Consider the following 23,346-nt stretch of genomic DNA (forward strand, 5'->3'; position numbering starts at 1 on the left):
TGACAAGGGGAACACAGTGAGATCCTTAGTGCTTACACAAAATAATTCAAACTTGCTATTAAACTTAACAGATAAAATTTTTATCTGACTTTTATGTCCTTTTAATTAGATTTTGGCTTCTTTGATTGACAATGCTACTTTTGTGACTGCCGTACATGACGGTGGCATGTCTGCTAAGCAGTGAGTGCACAAGGAGAAGGTGATCATCCTGCCCACTGTTCCCCTGCTCTGGGCTGAAGTGGTATGGGCCGGCTGTGATCAGTGTGGATCGATATGGATGAGTGTGCAGCCGGAAGGTGCTACGTGGAGAAGGAGGAGTTGAAGGCCTTCGGCTGCGCAGTGTATGTGTGTGGGAGGGAATTAAGACACACTATGTCATGCTTTATTACATGATGTATCACACCAACAAAATATATCCCTAACCTATAAATGGCTCTGCCTCGATCTGTGTTTCTGTTCTTTCAGTCTGTATGTTCGTCTCTGAGCTTAGCTCTCTCGTGTGTCTTTATGGAAACAGGACAGTATCTACTGAAACGTTTGTGGTGGTGAAGCCGAGATCATGAGAGAAACTATAGTTGTCTGTTTTTAACTGTTGCTTTCAGTCTTCCTTTTGTTCTCAGTATTCTTGGGGTAGAAAATCTGTACACGTCAGCATTAAAAATCAATCAGTTAAAAGAACTTGCATCAAATTCTCCAGTATAAATCTTATTCACTTGTTTCTTTTCTGTTGTTGTCTTTCTTTTGTTTCTTCCAGCAAGAACTCATTATGAATGCCCAAGGCTGCAGTTTGAGGGTTTTCCAGCTCTGCAGTTGTTGGTGCTACAAAACATTCCACACTGTTGCTCTGTATTACTGTTATTTTCCTTTGTATTTCCCTTTGATTGTTACTGTAGGCTACTGTAGTCTGAAAGAGATACTGTGCAGTGGCTAAGGGGAAGAAATCTCCTTGTGTGTGTGTGCTTTTGGGGTATATCATCACTTTATAGCCTAATGAATGCTAATCCTTTCTTATCTGCTTTAACCTCGAGGCAGTCACACTAGTTGCTGATGCCAGTACAGTGACACCCTTCGTTGGTGGAGAATATGTGTGCGTGTATGTGTATGAGAGACAGCGGAGGCATCTTTCACATGTGCATGTAAGAAATCATGTCTCTGTCTGCACTGGACAACTTTTTTCTCTGTTTTTCTCCACTGTTACTTGGATGCTTCAGGGTGTGGTCCTATGATGATTTGTCACATCCCCCATGACTCATCAGAAGTAAGATATAATAGAACATTCCAGTACGCTGACTCTTTGGCATCTGATCCTGACTCCTGACTTCATCTGGAGAGCAAAGAAAAAAATGTTGTCATCTGATACTAAATTCCTCCTCAGGTCATTTTACAGAGTTAATGATTTTTGTGCACTCGTGTGGCTGTGTTTGTTGTGTGTGTCCACTCATGCAGCTTTTACTATCTGTGGGCTGCACTGTGCCTGTTGCCAACAGCATCTTTTGTTTTCCCTGTGGAGCCACTTTATGTAGCTGCTAAAGATCACGGCACAGACCGGAGGCAGCTGACGGTCTTTGTCAGTGAGCGTCTTTTGTTCAATTGCAAGGAAAACTTCATCTTCTCCTTTTCATTTTGATTTTCTCAAGGGTCTGTTCTCAAATAGACACACAAGCAAACAATTAAAAGAAAAGACTGGCGTCGCCCAGCTCTTGAACAACACTTAATGACTGAAGAATTCTAAGGAGAGTGTGAAACTAGGGGAGGATGGAGATATGAAAAAGGGAGGAGGCTTAGATGTAAAAAGAGGTCTATTCCAAGCAGCAGCGAGTGAGCCACATATATCTGCAGAATGAGTGTTACAAAGATGGGCAGAAAATAAATAGACTTAAAAGCTGTTGAATCCTGTGTGCCTGTCCACCAGTCTTCCATTAAGGCTGTTTTAATGGGTCTGCTCTCTGCCTGCCTCCTTGGCAGTGAATGAGAGATAAAACTGAATTAGACTAAACTTTAGAGATTGTGAGTAGAGTGAAGGAGAGACGAAGGCAGAAAGAAAAAGATGAACAGATAGAGGATAGTGGAAGAGGGTTAACTGAAAGAGAAATAGAGAAGAAGGGCCAGGCCTCAGGGGGTATGGGGTGGTCTCTTTCTACATCACTATGTGTGTGTGTGTCTAAGGGGAGGTAGTGTTTTGGACCTAATGAGAACAAAGCTAATTAGAGACTTTGCCTTGCACAATTCTACACTGACATTCCCACAGGAGCCAGAACCACACCCTCCCGAGAGAGAGAGAGAGAGATAGACTGTAAGGGCCTTTTTATTTGAATTTCTTCATCCTTTTTTCATCTCAAGCAGATTTTACAAGCAAGTGAAAAATGAAAAAGTCTCAGCTATGTGACTGAAGCCGGGTTGGTAAAAAGAGCTGAAAAGGAGGCTCTGCTGCTGACTGGTGACTTTGACATCATATTTAATCTCTTTATTCCCTTCACTGCCAACTTTGTTTCTCAGAGACCAGTGATAGTGTTTGTGATCAGGAGGATCTTAATCTGTTCATTGTCAAAGCAGTCAACAACAGATACAGTATGCATGACTGAACCCGCTTTGTCCAACCCAAACAGGGTCTATAGACCCACATTTTGCAGCCCAATTCCAATGTCTACCAAAAGCCCATGGACATCTCACTGTGAAATTGACAACTGCCTCCACAGTATTTGGCTTTTGAGTCCTTTATGCACATTTTCTGTAAGTTGTAAAACAAAAAAATCCAGCAACACTTGCAGTGTTTTGAGCAAATTTAATAAGATCGATGTGTTTTGACAAACTCAGTGGTCTTCTTATTAAAGTTGCTCAAAACACTGCAAGTGTTGCTGGATTTTTTGGTATCCAGTCTGTTTTGTCCTTGTCTGTGCACCTTGACAGTAGGTGAAGTTGTGCCAGAAAGTTATGCTGTATCTGCACTTTCTGGCACAATAACCTATAATTCATAATGTTGCAACATCAAAACAACCACAGTGGAATTCCTGAAGCATAACTATAAAAACATATACGAAACATGGAAAAAGTAAGCTTAAAACACATCATCATTTGCCTTGTCTGTCCAAATATGTTGATTTGGTCCTCTACTGTTTTGCTTGCAATAAGGGAGGGAACAGAAAATACTCCAGTTCGTCAAGTTTGTACGGAATTTGATCTTAACTTTACTAGCCTCTGTCATGTCATTTTCGTAAAGAGCTGTCTTTAACAAATAAACTGCTCCTTTTACACGAGTTAAATTGTGTACATCAGTGTTGATATTGTATATTTTTTTTTTGTAACTTTATAGCTGTGTCAACAAACAAACAAACTGCCAACAAAGCTTTGTTGCATTCTTGGCACTTTACATCAGAAGTTCTTTTCACTGAGTGGGAGATGCTGTCGCTGTCAAAACATTCTCACTATGTCCGAGTCAGACTTTCTTGACATAAGCGGTTTTTCAAACTCAACTGTTCGTAATTATGAGCTGAATCAATCATAACACCTTCTTACATTCAGGGACGTATTTTGATCCAACAAGTGCTGTCAAATAAAGTCTGTTGGTGCTCAGTGTTTATTGGGTTTAGGGTGAACATGGAAAATTGTCCTGTATCTACCCATCCTGAGGACATAACATACTATATCTTGGTTGTAAATAACTTACCCTTTTATTTTCCACTACATCAGTGATCATGAAAAATATTTATAGTCATTAGTAAACATCAGAGGTAGGAGTAAGTCGCACATGTGCAAGTCTCAAGTCTTAACCTTCACGTTTCAAGCAAGTCTTGTTACTGTGGTGAGAATCAAGCAAGTCATGACAAAGAAAGTCACAAGTCAAGTCATACAAAATTCTGCTGATTTACCACATTTTCCACATTTGAATCAGTTAAGACAGTGATCACAAAAAGTTTTATTTTAATCATTACCAAAATGTGTTGCAGCTTGCTTCCACCTTATAAATCTCACTGATATTTGACATTTTGTGGCAATCAATAACAAGCCTTCTAAATGAACAACAATGGTGAGTGGGGCTCTGAAATTATAACATAGTCCAAGCGACAACCCCCGACGCTGAGGAATGAAGCCAGTGCAGATATCCAAAACCTGCCGTTCCCTGAATGGCCACTTAAGGTTCTAAAAGGGAGTGAGTCCCCATAAACTCCCATGTTAAACTGCCCAAGTTTACAGCAGAAATAAATGTTTACAAATGGTTTTGATATCTATAGCTAATTTCCCCTTCTGTGACAACTGCACGGAGGTGATTTTTTTTTATAACTCGCCCCTTTTAAATTATCTTGAGACTAAAAATTGTGCATTAATTAAGGGTATGGCCTCTTTGAGTGAAAGGCCGCAGGGACTTGCCACAGGCGTCTAAATGCTAGCTGTCCACTTACAGTCCACCTCTTTGCCCTTTTTTGAATTAGACCTAGAAGGTTGGGTGAAGTACTATCACTATGGCAGAGGTCAGACTTGAGCTTCAAAACCGCTCATCAGAAAACCAATGGGTTGATGTCATGGTGGGTTTGTCTAGTATTTTATATACAGTCAGTGATATATCCCTATGCTCTATAGCTGAAAACATAAGTACAACACAAAAAAATTTACAATACAATTTTAGGACTCCTGCCAGAGCAGGAAATGAAAACTGTTAACAAGATTTGTATTCTTCATTCTTTCTTTCTTCCTTTTATTTCAATCTGGAGGCTACTTTATGATGAACATTAGAGCTAATAATAGCTAGTGTTATGGGAATATCACATATTTAAATAAAACATTCACAAACCTCCTCTGATTATGAACTCTGCATTTGCACACTATAAACTAACTCTTAGCTATTAAATAAAAAAGGCATTCATGCCTTTTCACAACTGTCAGAAGCTCTTCTCAATAAAATGTGTATTCAAAGTCAAGTCTAACATCTGAAAGTTAACATTAGCTTTCTAGCTAATGTTTGACCAGACAATAAGTTAGCTAACCTTAGGTAAGACACATTTATGTACTTACCTTTGGGAGTTTTGTAGTGACAGATGAAGCCGGATGTTGTGGCCATGTCGCTGATTTTTGTGCTGCAGACATTGCACTGTTCTCTTATTACTACCCTCATCAACAATATAATTCTTGAGTCCAAATTCTATTATTTTTGGCCGTGTCCTGAGATCTGCATTGCCCTCTGATGGTCTGCTGCATTCTGATAGGTTGCCAAGCTTGTGGGCATTGCACTAGAATTGTGTTTCAAAAACAAAATATAACTTCGCAATATCTAAAAAAATGTGCATATTTAATAATAAAAAAAAACAAACAAGTAATTTCAAGTCATCAGTTTCAAGTCTCAAGTCATTAACACCAAGTCAAAGTCCAGTTGAGTCTTTTACCAATGCTAGTCAAGCAAGTCTTAAGTCCTCAGATTTGTGGCTTAAGTCTGACTCCCAAGTCCCCAAACTCTGGTAAACATTAATCATTAATTAATGCCACTTTGATACGGACCACTTGAGCCAAATGTTTCAGCCATGGATAATAGTGTATGACAAACAAGAACAGTTCGGCCAGACAGTGGCATTCATTAGCTACAATGGCCTAATGATTTTGCCATGTCATTAGCTTTCTGTGCTAACTACTTTGTACCTTCACCCACCCAAAACACGCTAACACACTGCCAGGATAAGGGGTACTTGTAACTGCTGTAAATTGTGTTTTGTCTAATTGAGTACTATGGCTAAAAGCTTTCAGCAGGCTCTGCCTCACTTCTGGCGTACAGGAGCGCTGCTTTCTGAAGCAACATTTTTCTGTGAGCTCATCAGCTGTTTTAATCCAGCTAGTTTTTATTAGAGTTGTGTCACCCACCTCTGTCTATCACTGTGGTTCTCCTGTCTACATATCTATCTTTGTTGTTGTCTCAAAGGCTTATATCTCTGCCCAGTTAAATGAGATTTGAAGGTCACTAACTGATCCAGGCTAGTATGCTAATGCACCAGGGGTGCTCCAGATTTGATAAACGATTGGAAAGAGATAATGAGACTTATATAGACATCAAGTAATTGCGGCAGCTGACGGAGAGAATGAAGAGCACAGGATGTTTTTCTCCGTTGTTTCACAGATGCATGAAACATGTTTATCATCAGGATTACTTCCTACTATGCAGCAGTGGTTTTGCAGATGGAGTGCATTGCTTAATAAATGTTCTGTATTATTGTGTGTTTACATGTGTGTGTTTTTGCCCGGTCTGGCAGCACTCTCAGTCCTCAGACAGACTGTTCTTTGTGCTATGTCTGATGTCATAATTTGTCTGATGTATACTTGCCAACAAGACCCGTTGGTCAAGAATGCTAGTGTGTGTGTGTGTGTGTGTGTGTATATGCTTGTGTAGTCTCATCACAGCCCTCATCCAGATGACATTCTCTTGATTGATGGTTGTCTTTGGGAGCAGGAGGGAGAGGCAGTGCCACTAGGAGAGATTTAATAATGCACAAGGGTTTGGAACGGTGGCTGTCCAGGCTTTAGCGCTACATTTGTCACACTGGTCACGGTGTAGCAGTAGCTACGGTCTAAAGGGAGCTCAGACAGCGAGAGCAGAGAGAGAGAGAGAATGCGGAAAAGATCAGAGGCTGCTGGATTATGTGTAGTTAAGTTGGAATAAGTCATTCTGGATGGGTAGATTAAAAGATCATTTAGAATCAATGGGTGATTATAGAAGTGAACATGCAGAAGGGCCTGGTGGAAAGTCCTGTGCCAGTCAACCTTTTGGAGGATGCAGATACAGTATATGCAGTAAAGATGCCAGTGAAATCACTTGCATAGATTGTATTGATTAATATTAATAAACAAAGCACACTCCACATCTGTCTCCCTCTTTGTTTCTCCTGCTGTTTTCACAACCCTCTCTTGACTGTCCTACCTTCCTTGTCTTGTGTTCTTGGTTTTGTCTGTGTTGCTAATCCATGAAAGGAATTTCACATTTTATTCTCTGGGCTTCTGTAGAGAGATCCTGCAGAGAGCTGCCAAGGTACCACAGACAGAAAAGAAGACTGACAGTGTAAGGTTTTGATCATATACTGTAGTCAAAAACACAAACCAGTAAGACAGTGACTTAAAAATCATGGTAATGCCTTGCCCCCTTTTTTTGACAAGTATAAGCTCATACTTATAATGATTATTAGTAGGAATTCCCAAACATTCATTTTACTGTACTTTAACTATAACACTCACTTCAATGACATCAATCAAACAGTTGAAAATAAGTCTTGAGAGAAGAGGGACAAAGTACATGATGAAAAGGTAGGATAGAATGAAAACGAGTAACAAAAAGGAGTGACAGAGCAGTAGTCACTGGAGATACAGTATCTTTGTGACTGCTTCAGTAAAGTGATAGTTCAGTAATACTAAAACGATATGTTTAGAAATTCTTATATGCCTTCTTTGGAATTAGGTGCACACATATTAGGAAAAAACAAAGTAGGTGGATGAATGAATGAAAAGGTCTTTGGTTTATAGGGGCAATGTCTGACATGCATTTTAGCTTAGTTAGCAAGAGACTGGTTAAGATTTCCCTTTTCTGCTAATATATGTATCTATAACACAAAAGAATATAACCATTGCTTTGCCAAAACTCTTGTTTTTTGTAAGAAATTTTAGTGTACATTTGCAGATTCCCCTAATTCCTCTTATCCTTTTTACAACACACTGTTCTGCCTGTGGGACCCCAGCACTATGTAAACCTTTCATGGCCTGGCCTCGCAGTGCCCTGAAGTGAAAGTACAGTGCACAGCAAATAGCAGAGCATTCAAGTGAACCCTGTAATAATAAACACTACCAGTCAAAGGTTTGGATACTTTTTCCCATTGAATTGAATGGGAAATCATGTCCAAACCTTTGACTGGTGGTGTATTTTTTGATAACTTGGGGCTAATAGAAAATCAACATTGACATATTTTCACTGTATACAATTGTTGTAATGTTTCACAGGCAGGTGTTTATTTACACATCTAACAGATCTCATCTCTCATTTTCTATACCGCATCTAACAGACACCAAGCAGTATTAGTATTCATTGAAGTCACCTAATAGGTGTTAAGTCTAGTAGTTGGTCTCCTTTTAGCTCTGTTTTGGTCTCCACCAAGTCCTGAGAAAAATATGTCTCTTTAGCTGCTAAATGCTAATGTTCACTAGCCAAATGCTAATTTTGTCTGTCTGACATTTGGAGCTGACCAGATAGCATATAGTGGGCTAAGCCTTTTTGGTGAAGACGAGTACTGTGACTGGACACAGGGTTGGTGTGGTGAGACTGAACCAAAACAATAAAATAGGGTCCTTAAAGATGCATTCACTAAGATTTTACACAGTCTGATAAATCAAGTGAAAATGGGACAAGGGGGGGTTCTATTTTCCTAAACTCCAGGCACAGGGCACATATGGGTGTGACCAACGATGTTTGCAATTTTGGTGACCAAAGACGCAGTGCACTTTTGTGTGCAGCCAGATGTTCCTGGGTACAATGTGGAGGAGAGACAGAATACTTTATTAGAAGGAGGAATACATTGTGAGCAGATGGAGTCGGGGCTGGCTTCAGTTATGTCCAATCAAATCAGCTCCTCCCATCCCCTTTAAAAAGCAGGGCAGCAACCTGACTGACTGAAGTCACTGATGTCAGGACAAGGGAATAAAGACTCTGTCTTCTTCTCCTGCCAGTTACACACTCCATTCCTAAACTGACAAAGACAAAACTATTTATGTAGAAGTACTGTATATAAATATTCACTGTAGTCTGCTAAAATCACTGAGCAGTTTTTGTGCATGGACAAAGTTTCTGATCCTGTAACCAGCAGCAATTATAGCTTAATTTACTCACAGCTGCATCCAGTATTCGAAAGCTGCACTTTTATTTATTTTTCATTTAAATTCTGTTTATTTCACTCACTACCCACCTGCATTTAGTCTATTTTTTACTTGTGCCAATACCTGTGAATTAATATAAACATTTGTTTTAGCCCGTTATACATAGTTTTTTGCAGGTAACCGGCCTGGCACAGGACTCAACAGTAGTAATGAAGGTTTGCCTGTGTGGAACCTGTTTGTTTGAAGAAACTGTAACTTAACAGTGTCATGCAGCCACAGTGAAGCTGGAATGTTTTACCTTCTGTGTAACAGGATTAATCGAGATGTTTGTAGGGTGTTTGTTATTTATCCTTGCTCATGAGCTGCTTTCATGTGTTATAATGTGTAATTTTTTAATGTGGATTTGGATTCCCAAACACCACACCCCTTAAGAAGAGATGGTGCATCCTGCTGCATATCACCACTGTTTGACCATATTCATATCTACTGTATAGCCACATCCCGAGGACTAGTTTATCTTATATAACAATAATCTTTCTAAATGGTCACAAATATTTCATGATACATAATAAACTATTTAGAGTGAATTCCAGCAGATCAGTTGTGGATTTACAGGCTAATTTCAAGTTGGTGTGTTCATTACAGCTTCACAGGGCTAACAGGGATTACAACAATTGGGTGAGATGGTTGGTTTGTCTGTATGAATGACCACATTCAAATATCACATGGTCATATCATCAATTACTCAAATAACCTTTGCAAATGAGCACTTTTAAAAATATGGCATATCTGGAAGGTAGGAATTAAAAATATTAAAAAAACAAAAAAATCTGTGTTCCCTGTGCTGACTTCCTGTTGTTTTGTGGACGGCCTTGTTGATGTAGCCTTGTGTCAGAGGATTATGTGATGCTGATTAAAACCATGTTGTTGCCAAGGTCAGAACTAGCTACATGTGTGATACCTGAAACTCCAGTGAAAATTCCATGTGCATGTGTGTGTTGCTTTGTTTTTCCAACTGTACTGATTAATTAGCATCTGTATCATTCTGCTGCCCCAAAACAGTTTGTAAATTTTCCTAAAAAGAAACAATAACCGAATGAGTGAGCTTGTATACACTTGTCTATACAGGTATGTGTTTTTTGATTGCGTATACCGGAGCTGAAATGTGGCTGAAAGATATCTGTTGTAATGAGGCTTAGAGGATTTATAAAAGCAGAATGCTCCATTCACTTGCAAGTACATGCACATTAACTTAAGAGTGAGACTGTGACAGCTGGTTCACTTTTTTTTAATCGCTTGCCAATTAAAGGCAAGTGAAACTGTGCTTTGCCACAGCCAAACCCTGACAAAAGTAAATTGGCTCCTGTTTCAGAATCTATATTTAACTGCATGAGAAGACTGCTTACCTACCACAGTGGAAGATGTTTTGTAGGTTTGAGTAAAGAAAGAATATAATTTGCTTGGTGGAAAGGCATGCTGGGAGCACAGACTAGTCCAGACAACCACCTGAAAGGTAGGACGAGAGTGGGAGAAACAGGCAGAGAAGAGACAAGCAGGAACATAGAGCAATTGAGAATGCATGAGAGACAGATGCAGGTAGTCTGTTAGCATATTAGTGTTTCAGTCAAAGACAGGAAGACAGGTGAAGGCGGAACAGAGTCAGCTTGAGTGGAGTCTGGTAGTCACACACTTTAGCCAGAGGGAGACCTGCTTTGGATTAGACAGGCTTACCATTAACCTGTACTGACACTGTTTAAACAGCGGGGGAAAATTGCAGAGAAGAGAGGCAGGAGAGAAGCCAGGACATTAGCATTGCAGGTAATGATCAGCGTCACACAGGAGCAGACAACACAGCAACAGATAATAAGGCTATTGGTGAAAGCAGATGGGTAGGGAGAAGTCAAGGTACTGACCTTTCTGAATGCAGCTGATAAAATGTGTAGAGGTAAATTGTCATTAATTCTAGCATAATAATTCAGATTTCACCTTTATCCTAATGAAAACACTTTATCAACATAATTAGGTTAGGTTAGGTTACTTTATTTATACCCGTAGGTAAATTTGTCTTGCAGTCAGATCAAATGACATCCTTGACACATTCACAAAATACAAGAATAAAATACAACACATAACATAAACCTGGCGCCTACACCGAACGTAATAAAAGTACTCAGGGCTCCACCAATCAAGACATAAAAGAAAGAAAACATCCGAAGAAAACCTAAAATTACTTACAATATATTACTACAGCCTATTTAACTCTATAACAGCAGCAGGGATATTCTACACATAATGTGTGACTCCGAGGAACAAAATAATCTACACTACTGCTTAGACAAACATAATAATGAAGATAGATATCTGCTAGTTATCCAAATAAGATTGCACTGTAGTACAGATGCAGCCATCTTAAGTTGCTGGCTGGATCGCGATAGAACCATGCCCGATCCGTGACAGGTCCATGCACGACCCCTGCTCTTACTGTGCATCCCCTGCGATGACACTGTGATCGCAGTGCTGCCTTGTTAACACCCCTAAGCACTGTGTGTGCAAGCCGTGTGTTGTACGTATATATCCGCCAGGTGGAGCAGTGTTTGTTGTAGTTTACTGCAGAGGCCATCTGATAATTTGATCCTTCTGTTCATATCCAGAACTGCTGGTAGATGACTACGGCAGGACCGCTGGGCCGAGCTACACCCGCTGGGGGTGTCCTGCCTCTTGTTTGTACATTGTCAGAGCATCAAAACCAATCCTGCCTCCAGAGACATACAATATGTGGTGGAAAAACATGAGTGGCAACATTAGTGTTTACTGTAAGTGGTAACGTTCATTTGCACTGCAAATGATATTTTTAATTCCTCATTGAAACGTTTTCTCAGCACATTTTTGTTAGCTTCCTAGTCCCATTTGGATGGATACATGTTGCAGAAACAGTCGGTAAATGGCTGTGCATTGCACTTTAACAGAGAAGGGTAAACAAACCAGACTCACATAACATTATGCAAAACCAGCCACATCGTCATGACAGCCTGTTCTCTAGTAAAAGTAGACCACGATTTTTGAAAACACTAAATTACAATAAATTATAAATCTCACCTTTATGTGGCTTTTGTTGCTCTTTTCTCCTAGTTCTGCAATTTGCTAAACAGTGCCGAACTTAATGTACGTGAATGCATCAGGGCACATTTCTGCTTGGCAAACCAAAATGAGAAGATGATAAACTAATCGGGCTGGGGCTGCCTTTTATTGAAATGCACACTGGCTGACAAAAAACTAAATATAATCAAATAAAAACAAAGGCTCGACTAGAAGAGTCTCATTCAACTGATCAGTATCTCGACTGTTTGACTATTTGGAGGCAGCCTCAGCTGTTTGCGTGTAGCAAGCATTAGAGGAGGTTTAATGATTTCATATTTGGCATACAGAATGACAGGCTGACTTTCATATTAACTCCAAATCACTGCACTGGAGCTGCTGTTGAGTGCAGTGTTGTCTCTCCCGAGCTGTTTTTCTCTGCCCTGGTTATTCAGTCTTTGCTCTGTTTTAGTCATATGCAAAAGGCCATTCTGGGTCTCTGGTTTCTGCAGTGATCAAGTTGTGGCATTGTCTGACATCCCCTTCCTTTGTGCTTAAGTTGCGCTTTCATCTTCTGGTATGTATGAGAGTTTGTGTGTTGTTTCAATTCCTTATTGTTGTAGCTTTGGCCTGCTGATTTTTATGCCTTTGTTCATTTACTCAGGCATTAAGATTTCATAGACAATGTGCTACAAGGGGCGTCCTTCTCCCATGTTGGCTCTTTACCCCAGGAAGGTTGCTGCTTTGGCTCTAATTTTGGGGCTTTAGTCTTTTGGTTGGGTTTCTTGTTTTGAGTTATAGTTGATCGGTGAGTACGTTTGAGACAGCATGCGCACTACGCCATAGGTTTTTTTTTTTTTTAGCTTTGTTACTTGCATTGGTGAAATTTTCCTGGGAGTGAAATTCCCCTGGATGGCGTTGTTGGACCCTGACAATAAGTTGGTGTAGGCTTAGAGACTGCTATACCTACCCGCTGTCCAGCACTGCCACACTTACCTAGTTTATATTTTGACAGGTAGTCAATATGTTTGCGTGCTACACTCTTTTATCTAAAAAGCAACACTGACAACAGTGTTGGTGCCACTTAACTAATAATAGAAATAACAGCATGGCACATTTTCAGTAGTTAGTGATGCTTAATTCAAGCTTCACACAACCTTCCAGGTAATAAACATTATACTGCATCAGCAAAAAGTCAGTCGAACAACATTTCTCACTATTTCAAGTTTTGTGTTCATTATTAAACAATACTTTGCTGGAGTGTAAATATTGCTTCATACTGTCTACTCAATTGTTGCTCCCAGCCACAGGCCCTTTGACTGCCAGCCAAATCCCAGACCATTACCAGCCTACTTCAGCCACCCTCCTTCTTCTGCTGCCTGATAAGGCACGTCTAGATTCCACAGTGAACACAGTTATTCAAATGCAATTCATTTATGCGGATGGTGTCACCATTATTTGGTGCTTTACTCGCATAAACACATTCAAACCAATTGTTTGCCTAAAGATTGCATAAAGTACTGCATTGGCAGTGCAGAGTCAGGTTTTTTGCTAAGGATATAGTTTTTACAGTATGCTTTCCACACTTAGAGTAGTTGCTGGAACCTGACTAGATGGTTTAAAGCATGACCAACACTGGGCCTCCAAAATGTCCCTTGTTGGCTCACAGGTCAGCTGTTAGTGAGTGTGTAATGACTGGGAGGTCAACTGTTGGAAAGGGATACACACACACTCACACACACACACACACACACACACAGCTGGAGTTGACATGCTTGAATCTAGTCACCCGGAGGGAATTTGCCTTGACAATCAAAAGACATTAACCAATTAGCACTGATCAATAGTCCCAGCCACACAGGGATAAACCAGACTAGAATGTGTGCCTCTAGGCCAGTCTGTGGGCTGGGAATACTATTCCTCTCAGCTCTCAGCCAATGAAAATGCTGGAAGAAGTCTTGACATTCTGCTGCTCTCCAATGCAAAGTACCTTCCCTGCTGTATCTAGGCAGAATAGACTGCACAAGGAAATAAAGGAGAGATGGAGAGATAAAGCCTGACAAGGAGATAAAGCGAGAGAAAAGAAGGGAGGTGGGAAGAACACAGGGGGAGTGGGAGAGTTGATGTTTTAGTTTGTGAAAGCAGGTGTCATAGTGGGCCGCAGTGGGCAGCAGGTAATCTCACTGAGATAAGCAGTAGTATGACAGCCAACCTTTAATTCCCCATGGGAGGTGGTACTGTGGAGTTGTCGAAGGGTCGGTCTCCCCATCGCCTGGAAATAGATTTATATAAAAGAGAAATGGGAAGAGAGGGATAGAGGATGCATTTTGATGGGGGGAAGGCTGAGGTGAGAGCAGAAGGAAGAATGAAACTGACAACAGAAAAAAAGAGTAGTGTTTTCATTTTGCATATTCTGCACACACATGAACCTGGTTACATACACAGATCACAGCAGCACCCCTGTGCCTGCTCTGTTCTGTATCAGTGATGAGGAGAGAAAACATCAGCATGGGGCTTCAGATTGAGGCAAAAGGAAGGGAACGAAGGTGAAAGGAGGAATAAAAAAGGAGGAGGAGGTATCTAAGATATTATTATACTTATCTGGGGGAGTGTTTAGTGGAGCAAGCATTATGAGAGTGTAAATGACATTCCCTCCTTCTCCCTCTGGGCTGCCAGCTGCTGGATGAATATAATCACCCAGAACACCATGCACCCAGACACTCACCACATCGTCAGTAGACACTAGCAGAATATTAGATGGAGTGCCGTATGTTTACTGTCCTAGAAGTCTCAAATCATGTATTGATCCTGCATCAGTTTTCCAGCCTCTTTCTTCAGAAATGATGTAAAATATTGACATATAACATTTGTCTCAATTGGGAGAGATCGATAATGATTCAGCCGGCCTTGTAAAACATCTAGCATCAAAGGGGGCAGCTTCTCAGGCGGGAAGATGGAGGAAGGAGAGCGTAGGTCTTTCCTAACTGGAATCCCAAAAACAAATAGTTACAAATAGTTATGTGCTTGACCTTTTTAGAACTTAAGCCTCTTTTCCTTGTGTATGTAATAAGACTGAAAGTTGCCTGCAGAGACTGAATGCTAAATCTGAAACTTTAAACTGAGTAGTGAGTCAACAGATCAGAAACTATTTTGATGAAACATTTAAGTCAGTTTTCAAACAGTGCCACTGTCAAACAAGGTCTAATTCCAGATTCCTGAAGGTGAGCATTTGCTGCTTTTCTTTGTATATTCTATGTATATATTTTTTGTTTTAGGCTTTTGTTCAAACCCACTATTTTCTGATATATTACAGACTAAATGGCTAATCAAAATATAACTGACAGATTAGTAGATAATGACAATAACTGTTAAAGTATAGAGTGAGTATAAAGTATTTATGCCATCACTGGAACAATGCAACATTCTCCATCTCTTTCTGTGTAGTAGCAGAAGCAGATACACAACTAATCCTCCTATCTATGCTTCTGAAGCAAATTTGTCTCTTGATGGGACCTTAAGAGTCTTAAGAGCAAAAGTCTTAGGTCGCAAAGGGGGAGAGAAAACACAACTGAACAGTCTTCTATACAGAGAACCCAGTGTCAGGCCCAGATGTCAGGGATGGTAGGTCAGCGCCTGCTAAATGTGAGGGCAGCAACTCCAGTCAAGGCTCATTATGTTTTTACATTAGGAAACAGTTAAGGGAAACATTATTGTAATTCAGTGCTTCCCATGTGGCTGTCCACCTTATCCTACTCTCATTTGTCTTTTGCCTTCCCTGCCTCTTCCTGCTTCCTCCTCCTCTCTTACCCCATCAGGGCCGCTGTTCCAGGGAGAACTGTAAGTACCTGCACCCTCCTCCCCACTTAAAGACCCAGCTGGAAATCAATGGAAGGAACAATCTCATCCAGCAGAAAAACATGGCCATGCTGGCCCAGCAGATGCAACTCGCCAATGCAATGATGCCCGGCACACAGCTACAACCAGTGGTGAGAGGACACACATGCATACGCAGAAATACACAACATGTCAAAAATCAGCTGCATGTATGCACATTTATATATTCAAAAAGAATTTCACACACACAGACACACACAAATGTTAATACTGTGCAGGATCTTGAGTTCTTTGAACACCTGTCTCTAACATCCCATTATTTTAGTGATTTTGCTACATTCTCAGATCAGAGCAATTACTTCTGCTCCCTCAGTGTCCAAATGCGGCTGAAGTGATGATCACAGCTAAGACAATAACATAATAACCTCAACAAACCAAAGACTTCTTAAAGTTGCAACAGCAGGCTTATTAAAAATCAGATCATGACCGAGATTATTTGGTGTAATTTCTTTTTCACAGTTGAAATATGAATGAATATTTCAAAAAAACAAACAAAAAACAAGACAAATAAATCTGCACACTGCAAAAAGGAACTGATGTTTAAGGTGCCAAAAAGCTAAAGCTGGATTTTTCATAGCACTGCATTTGACTATGACATATTGACGTGATTTTATTTTTTATTCAATGTAAAAATTATTTCCAGCACTCTCCAGCTCAGAAATGTTGCTGGAACTTTGTACTCTGGTTTAATGCTTAATTTGATTTATGAGAGAAATTGGCAGGATTTTATGTCAGCTTTAAATTAACTGAACATGTAAAAAAAATGTGTCATTCCTACTAATCATGAGTGCAAGCATATGACCGGCAGCTGATCACAGGACTGCTGATGGCTGTGACCTATTTCCTTTATTTCATATTAACTTTAGCCAAGATGAACAAATACTCTAGGTCCTCAAACTGTGCTTTAAGAACCAGGTTATCCCAGTGAGATTTAACAGGTTCCTTTAATTTAAGAATGAAATATTATTCCTGATCTTAAAAACAGCAGTTTGACACAGTCTTAACTTAGGCTCCACTTCGCAGCTTTTACCACAACAACCTTCCCTTTCATTGGAAAGACCATTGCACATTGAAAGAAAAAACATTTACAAGGCTAGTATTCACTCCAGAAAAAAGCTATAGCCTGGGTTAAATCAGCAATGTTTGAATGACTGGGTCCCTACTATTCATGAAGGAGTTGTTTTATACAGTGATCAGCAAATATTATTATCATAAAATCATGATCATACCCGCAAATCTATACATGCACACCCACACATTCATGCAGTAAATTACATCAGAAGTTGCTCTGTGACTGTGCTCCAAGGATCTTCAGGGTGATGGCCTGAGCCATCAGTTCAAATCAATAGCCCCTTTTCCACCGCCTGGTACCCGCTCAACCCGACTAGCCTTATTTGTGTTTTCATAAGTTAGATGTTGGCGATAGTACCTGGTACTAATTTTGGTATCACCTCCGTGGAGGTTCCAAGTGAGCAGAGGCAATACCATAGGGTGAAGTGTAAACACTGCTGACTAGCGATTGGTCAGAGAGATCACGTCATCAATGTGCGAGACATCCTAGAGCAAAGAAAGCGACATTTTTAAAAGCAGCATTATTTAATGCTAAACACTACTTTACTGTAGTTACTGTACTAACTAAAATAAGCCACATACTGAGAAACAAAAACAGCATACCTTCGATGTCCTCCATTGTTACTATGTCGGTTGCTGACAATGTTACGACAGTGTAATGCGGTGTCGCTATGACAACCAGCTACACTGAGAGGGGACCATCTACAGTGGAAAACCAGGCACCCAGTAACAAAAGCGAGTAGAGTTGAGTCGAGTTGAGGTGAGCTCATACCAGACGGTGGAAAAGGGACTAAACCTTCCCTGTGTGGTCCACAAGACCTAAAGAGTCAGTGAGACCTGTCAATCAGGCTTAAAGTAGTTCCTCAGTCTCCCCCTTTGTCCATATGTTTAAGTGGTGTGAATTGGTTTCAGACTATTCAAAAGCGCTTCAGATGCTTGGTCACACACATGCACGTGTAGCCGATGGCTTATCAGGCTTATCTGGGGGAGAGTGGCTGAGTGGAGAAGCCCATTGAGAGGAACAGAGGAAACCATGAAAGGGTTTAAAGAAGCAGTAGATCTCCCTCCAAAGCCTTCCTTTTCTCTTTATGTCATGGGGAGTGTAAAAGTAAAACTAGGCCCGTTCTAGAGGTTTTTATAATCTTAAGCAATTTTAAAAATTGAGAGACCACAGGCATAACTGTAGCTTTACAGATGTTTTCACATTTTAATCTCAAGCACACACACACTACATGATTCAGTCAAGAGGCAGGACCACACACTTGCAGTTTTTACTGAATGGTTTCAGAGATGCCAGGGATCTCGTGCAAACTCGCATGATCAAACATGACTTCAGAACAAAACAAGCGTGGAGGTGGACATTCATCATCAAGTAGCAGCACTTGTGTGTGCTATGTTTTGTGCAGAGAAATGAAGGGGGAGATAAACTGTGAATGAAGTCTTGCATTAAATCAACACGGCTTACACATTTTGCAGCATGAGCTGGAGGTGAGTTGGAAATAAAGAAACGAGGAGACTAGTGCACGCTAATGCTACAAGTGGTTGTGATACTTCCTGGCCAGCTCGCTGTCACTGGCTATGTCTGGTCAAGATTCAATTGCAGGACTCCCAAGTCCATCCATTATCTATACTGCTTGTTCCTGAATAGGGTAGCTGCAGCCAATCCTAGCTGACATGGGCAAGAGTAGGGTCCAGTCTATCGCAGGGCTGATATGTAGACAGACAACCACACACACAAGAAATTTAGAGTTGCCAGTCAGCCTAAGCTGCATGACTTTGGGAGGAAGCCAGAGTAAACTTGGGCAGGCACAGGGAGAACATGCAAGTCCCCAGGTTGTCCTGGGCTTGAACCAGGAACCTTCTTGCAGTGAGGCAACAGCACTAACCACCATACCCCTATGCCGGCCAAGTCATAAATATCAAACATGCTTGATACTTATGATTCAAGACCAGAGGGCGTTGTTCAACACCCACACCACAGCATCATTTGGCCCGAGAATCGCTTCCAAGCGCCCTCACATTGAGAAACACACCCACCATTGTTGGGAAGGACAAACCAGGCCCGAAATTGCGCTAATTATCCTGTAGTGTGGGGCCGGCTTAGGGAGAGGAGAGGGGGAGGAAGACAGGCTGACAGAGAAGGATACCACAGGAGAAGACAGGGAGGACCTGGCAAGGCAGTAAGAGATAAAGGGACAGAGCAGAGACAGGTAGGTAAAGTGAAGGAGATAGGATGACAGCAGTAAGGAGAGATGGCTTTAGACCTGCACTACAAATAAACGTCAAGAAAACAGACTCATGTAGTTTGCAAAGAGAACAAAACAGGACTTTCTTCCTCCATCCTGTTTATCCTGCCTGCATGAGTACATCCTCAGTGTCTCAACAACATTTTATCCACCACTCTCCCACTAATTTTGTCTATCGCCATCCCTTCTCCGTCCACGTACATGAGAGAGTGCTTTCATTTCATGCATGGAACTGTGCAGAGTGTGAAATAATTAGGATCCATTAAAGCTGGATGTGAGTGATGGAGCTTGTGATGCATTTTATTACAGAGTCAACGTCAGCAGACAGCCCACATTACAATTACATCTACAGTACTGAATCACTCACTCACTCAAGTTAGAAAAACACTGAGGAAATGTGGTGCACTTGTTTTGTGCAGACAGTTTTTGTTTTTTGTTTGTTTTCTTTTTTAAGAGGAATAAAACCACAAAAGCCACAAAGGAAGGTCACTGGTCTCTGATGTCTGTTAAGAGAAGTATCTCCATGTTCAAGGAGTGGGGTGAACAGACGGGGGATCTAGTGTTGAAAAGTGGTTTCACATATTAAATACCTGGGCATTCTGGATAACTGGTGGATCTAGCTATGAACATATCTCCTGAAGATTGGGAATCATGTTTGAGTAATATCAGTAGAATGTATATGTGGTAAGTTTATACAACTGAAGATCATACACAAATGGCACCTCAATAACTACATAAATGGAAACTAATACCAAGGGGATGTTTGCTGGTGATGTGACGAGTGTTGCCTCTATTCTGCATACACTTTGGACGTGTCCTGTGCTTATTGATTGGTGGAACAGAGTTCAAATTATATTTGAGGTTTTAAAAAAGGAATTCCACGTCTTTGCAAAGCTAGCCATATTAGGCTCAGCCACTTTGAAAAGAGGTGGGTTACTTTGGTTCTCACCACAGCTAAAGGGATAATACTGAGACACTGGAGGAAAAAGCGTCCGCCCCCTTATGAGTAACGGACTACAACAGTGGCACAGTTGGCTGCTAATGAGAGAGTGACATACTTTCCAGAAGGCAAACTTGGTCATTATATGTTTACATGGGGCCTTTATATTGTCTGACTGTCTCCAACTCAGAGGTCGGTTCTGTGATCTTTTATAGATTATGGAACACTATATTTCATCACGGGGTAGATTCCCATGTGTATGCATCGTTATATTTTTTTGACCATTGATGTTTTAAACATATACAAGTACAAATTCATTCATTTCATAAAAGTCATTCTTGTCATTTTGTTCAAAGTGTTAACTATTAAAAAAAGAAAGGGAAAAGAAAAGTAAAGTGGTTTCACCAACATAAACAAAAACCCACAGCATTCTCAGTGGAGTGGCAATCCGACAATTTTCATTCAATCTGAAGATTCTTCAAAATGGTTAAATTGAATGAATAAAAAGTATTAATCTACGTTACAGATTTCAGGAAAAAAACAAATGGGGAAATTAAACTTTAGCACACTTTCAGCTATTAAAATGTTCAGCTCTTGAAGGACATTCATGCTTCTCTTCAGAACTTTTCTAAACTTCATACTTTTGAAATATTTCGCTTTATTTTGAAAATCTTGCCCTATTCAAATGAATGGGGAAATTCAACTTCAGAATAATTTCAGCAATCAAAATGTTCAGCTCTTCAACGTCATTCCGGCTTGTATTTATTTCATCTCATCCTTCAGATTATTCAACAAAGAACTTCAGCCATTTCTTCTCAACTATTTTAACAAAGAAACTCAGCAATTTCTACTCATCCTTCAGCTGTTTCAGCAATTGATATCAGGCATTTTCAGGGCGATCCTTCAGCATCACAGCATCCACATGCATTTTTGACAGGAAATGCATTTCTCTAATTTTACTTGCTTTGTGTCTACTTTTTATTGCTTTACATCTCTTTGTAGTTGCTTTGCTTCGTGTCTTTTTTGTGGTATGGCATATTTTTGTAGTCATAATGTTTTGTGTTTTTCTCTTATTGGTCATGTTATGTCCTATTGTTTTGCATCTGATTTTTCTCATTTTGTGGCTTTTTGTAGTCATATGATTAACTTTTTGGACCCCTGGGCTTGTGCTTAGTAGGCAGGCCTACTCTCAACCATGACAGTACCTGCAAAGTCTCATGAGTAACTGGTAGGACAAGGGCTGTTTCATAAATACTGATTTGATTTGGGTAAAGGGCAAATATGGCACACCTTTTCCGCACCTGTTTTCATTCATTCCCCCTTGAATCATTTTACCATGATTCTCAAATAGTGAAGTTAAACATACTGCCAGGTGAGAAAGTATCAAGGGATATGTGAGGACCATCTGAACATACACAAGTCAATTAGTACAGAATTCCAAAAGTTAGGCTCTCTCCCAATATATGCAACTGGGCTATGGTGGTTTGTAACAGGTCACTGATAATGGTCTTTTTGCAGACTCTTTACTGGACATACATTTTTCTAAAGCAACAGAAAAGTAAAAAAAAAAAAAAGCTCTAAACCCATGCAAGTTTGAAGGTTAGTCTGGTGAGAACATGAAAAATTACATTTCCTTGGCATTTATTCATGGATTAATTTTGACTTGGTTACAAAAACTACATGTACACATAAGTATCTGAGGTGGGTTTCATGATGCCATTTACTGTCAACCCTTATTTGTGAAATCACATGAGCCCAGAACCAAAAGAGAAAGTGCAGCAAACAGGATAAAAGGAAGGGTGGGCAGGGACAGATTGGCAGATGCAAGGAAGTGAGATGCTTTACCACCAGCAGCAACCTTCATCCTGCTTATACTGCACAGCTGAACAAATCTCCTGAGAATGCAATGTTGCCATGGTTAAGAACTGTAACTTGTAATAACAAGTTGTAATGCCTGGAAAATGAAAAAACTCTGGTCACTTTCAAGCTCAAAAAGTGGTGTTAAGACTGATGAATCCTGGGGATACCATCAGAAGCTCTGCACACTGGTAGCTCCATGGTTTTTCAAAAGCATAGGTAAAATTAACATACTGCATCAGTCTATCATGGCTATATGGAAATACAAGCATACATTGTGGCTGAAAATCAATCTTAGACAAAGCAGCAAGAACCTGACGTTGAAGATTATATTTAGTAACAAGGTCTTTCTACTTAAAGACAGGAGTTTGTTTCTAACAGACATGCACTACCAGATTTTTTTTGAAGGAGCTTGGGGACTTCATATACAGGTCAAGGTTACATTTAAGTTAGTGCAGCTTGAGTTATACAGTATATTGAATATTATGTTTGTTTATATAAAAGCAAAATGGATTTTTGAAGGGACTTTGGTCACTTATCAGAAAAAGACAAGACCTTATAAAGTGAAACAGCGTGCGCTGTAATTGGCGCTGAAGAGAAGAACCCTGAACAACTTTTGACTTCAGAATCTGAAACACTGACCTCGGCATCAACCCCATCCATCCATAAACAATCTGCAGAAACAAGCTTCCGTTTCATGTAGTTTTCAATATACATTTATTTCAGTCTGATGCTTCTTTGACAGTAGTTTACATTTCTATGCCTCGGCAAAGCCAACAGCCATGGCTGGAAAAGTAATTCTACATGGTGTCAACCTGTACAATTTAATTCATTTGTATAGCACCACATCACAACAAGTCATCTCAGTACAATACATAGTAAGGTCTCGATCTTATTACCATCAGCACAGAAAAAAAAAAAAAGATAAATAAAAAAATAAAACCCCAACAAATCCCCCTTGAGCAAGCACTTGGCGACAGTGGAGAGGAAAAACTCCCTTTAGCTTTACAGGAAGAAACCTGCATAGGAAGAAACCTCCGACAGACCCCGACTCAAGGTGGGCGGCCTTCTGCCTCGACCGGCTGGGGTGAGTGGGTAGTTTTCATTGTCATCACTCCTGTCATTCTTATCATGGAAAATAAGGCAAATACACTCACTTTGAGTGTCTCAGAGCTTATTTAATCATCTGAGTTGTCTGTCTCTGTCAGGCTTGCTCCCTCCCAAGAACCCCATCGGTATCGCAGCTACCGCGCAGAGGTCTGACAACAATTCCATCTATGTATGAAACTGCTAAACGTATCCCTACATCAGCGATAATACTTTACAGGGGTAGGATACATTCCCCTGCTGGGAGCCCTCCCATGTACAGAAAATCTAATAAGCATACAAAACGCAAAACTTTCCCTCCCCCAGCCTACCTGAAGCGCAAAT

General features: G+C 40.4%; 1 protein-coding gene across 5 annotated transcripts in view; it reads left to right on the forward strand.

Annotated features, from left to right (window-relative positions):
* Positions 1–23,346, forward strand: part of LOC109968994 (muscleblind-like protein 1) — an 83,124-nt gene that overhangs the window by 38,836 nt on the left and 20,942 nt on the right. For all 5 annotated transcript variants that reach the window (XM_020615609.1, XM_020615608.1, XM_020615610.1 and 2 more), the window contains exon 3: positions 15,723–15,893. In XM_020615609.1, the coding sequence (XP_020471265.1) occupies positions 15,723–15,893 (171 nt within the window). The remainder of the gene's footprint in view (positions 1–15,722; positions 15,894–23,346) is intronic.

This window comes from Monopterus albus, unplaced genomic scaffold (assembly GCF_001952655.1).
Source record: "Monopterus albus unplaced genomic scaffold, M_albus_1.0 scaffold167.1, whole genome shotgun sequence".
Classification (NCBI taxonomy): domain Eukaryota; kingdom Metazoa; phylum Chordata; class Actinopteri; order Synbranchiformes; family Synbranchidae; genus Monopterus; species Monopterus albus.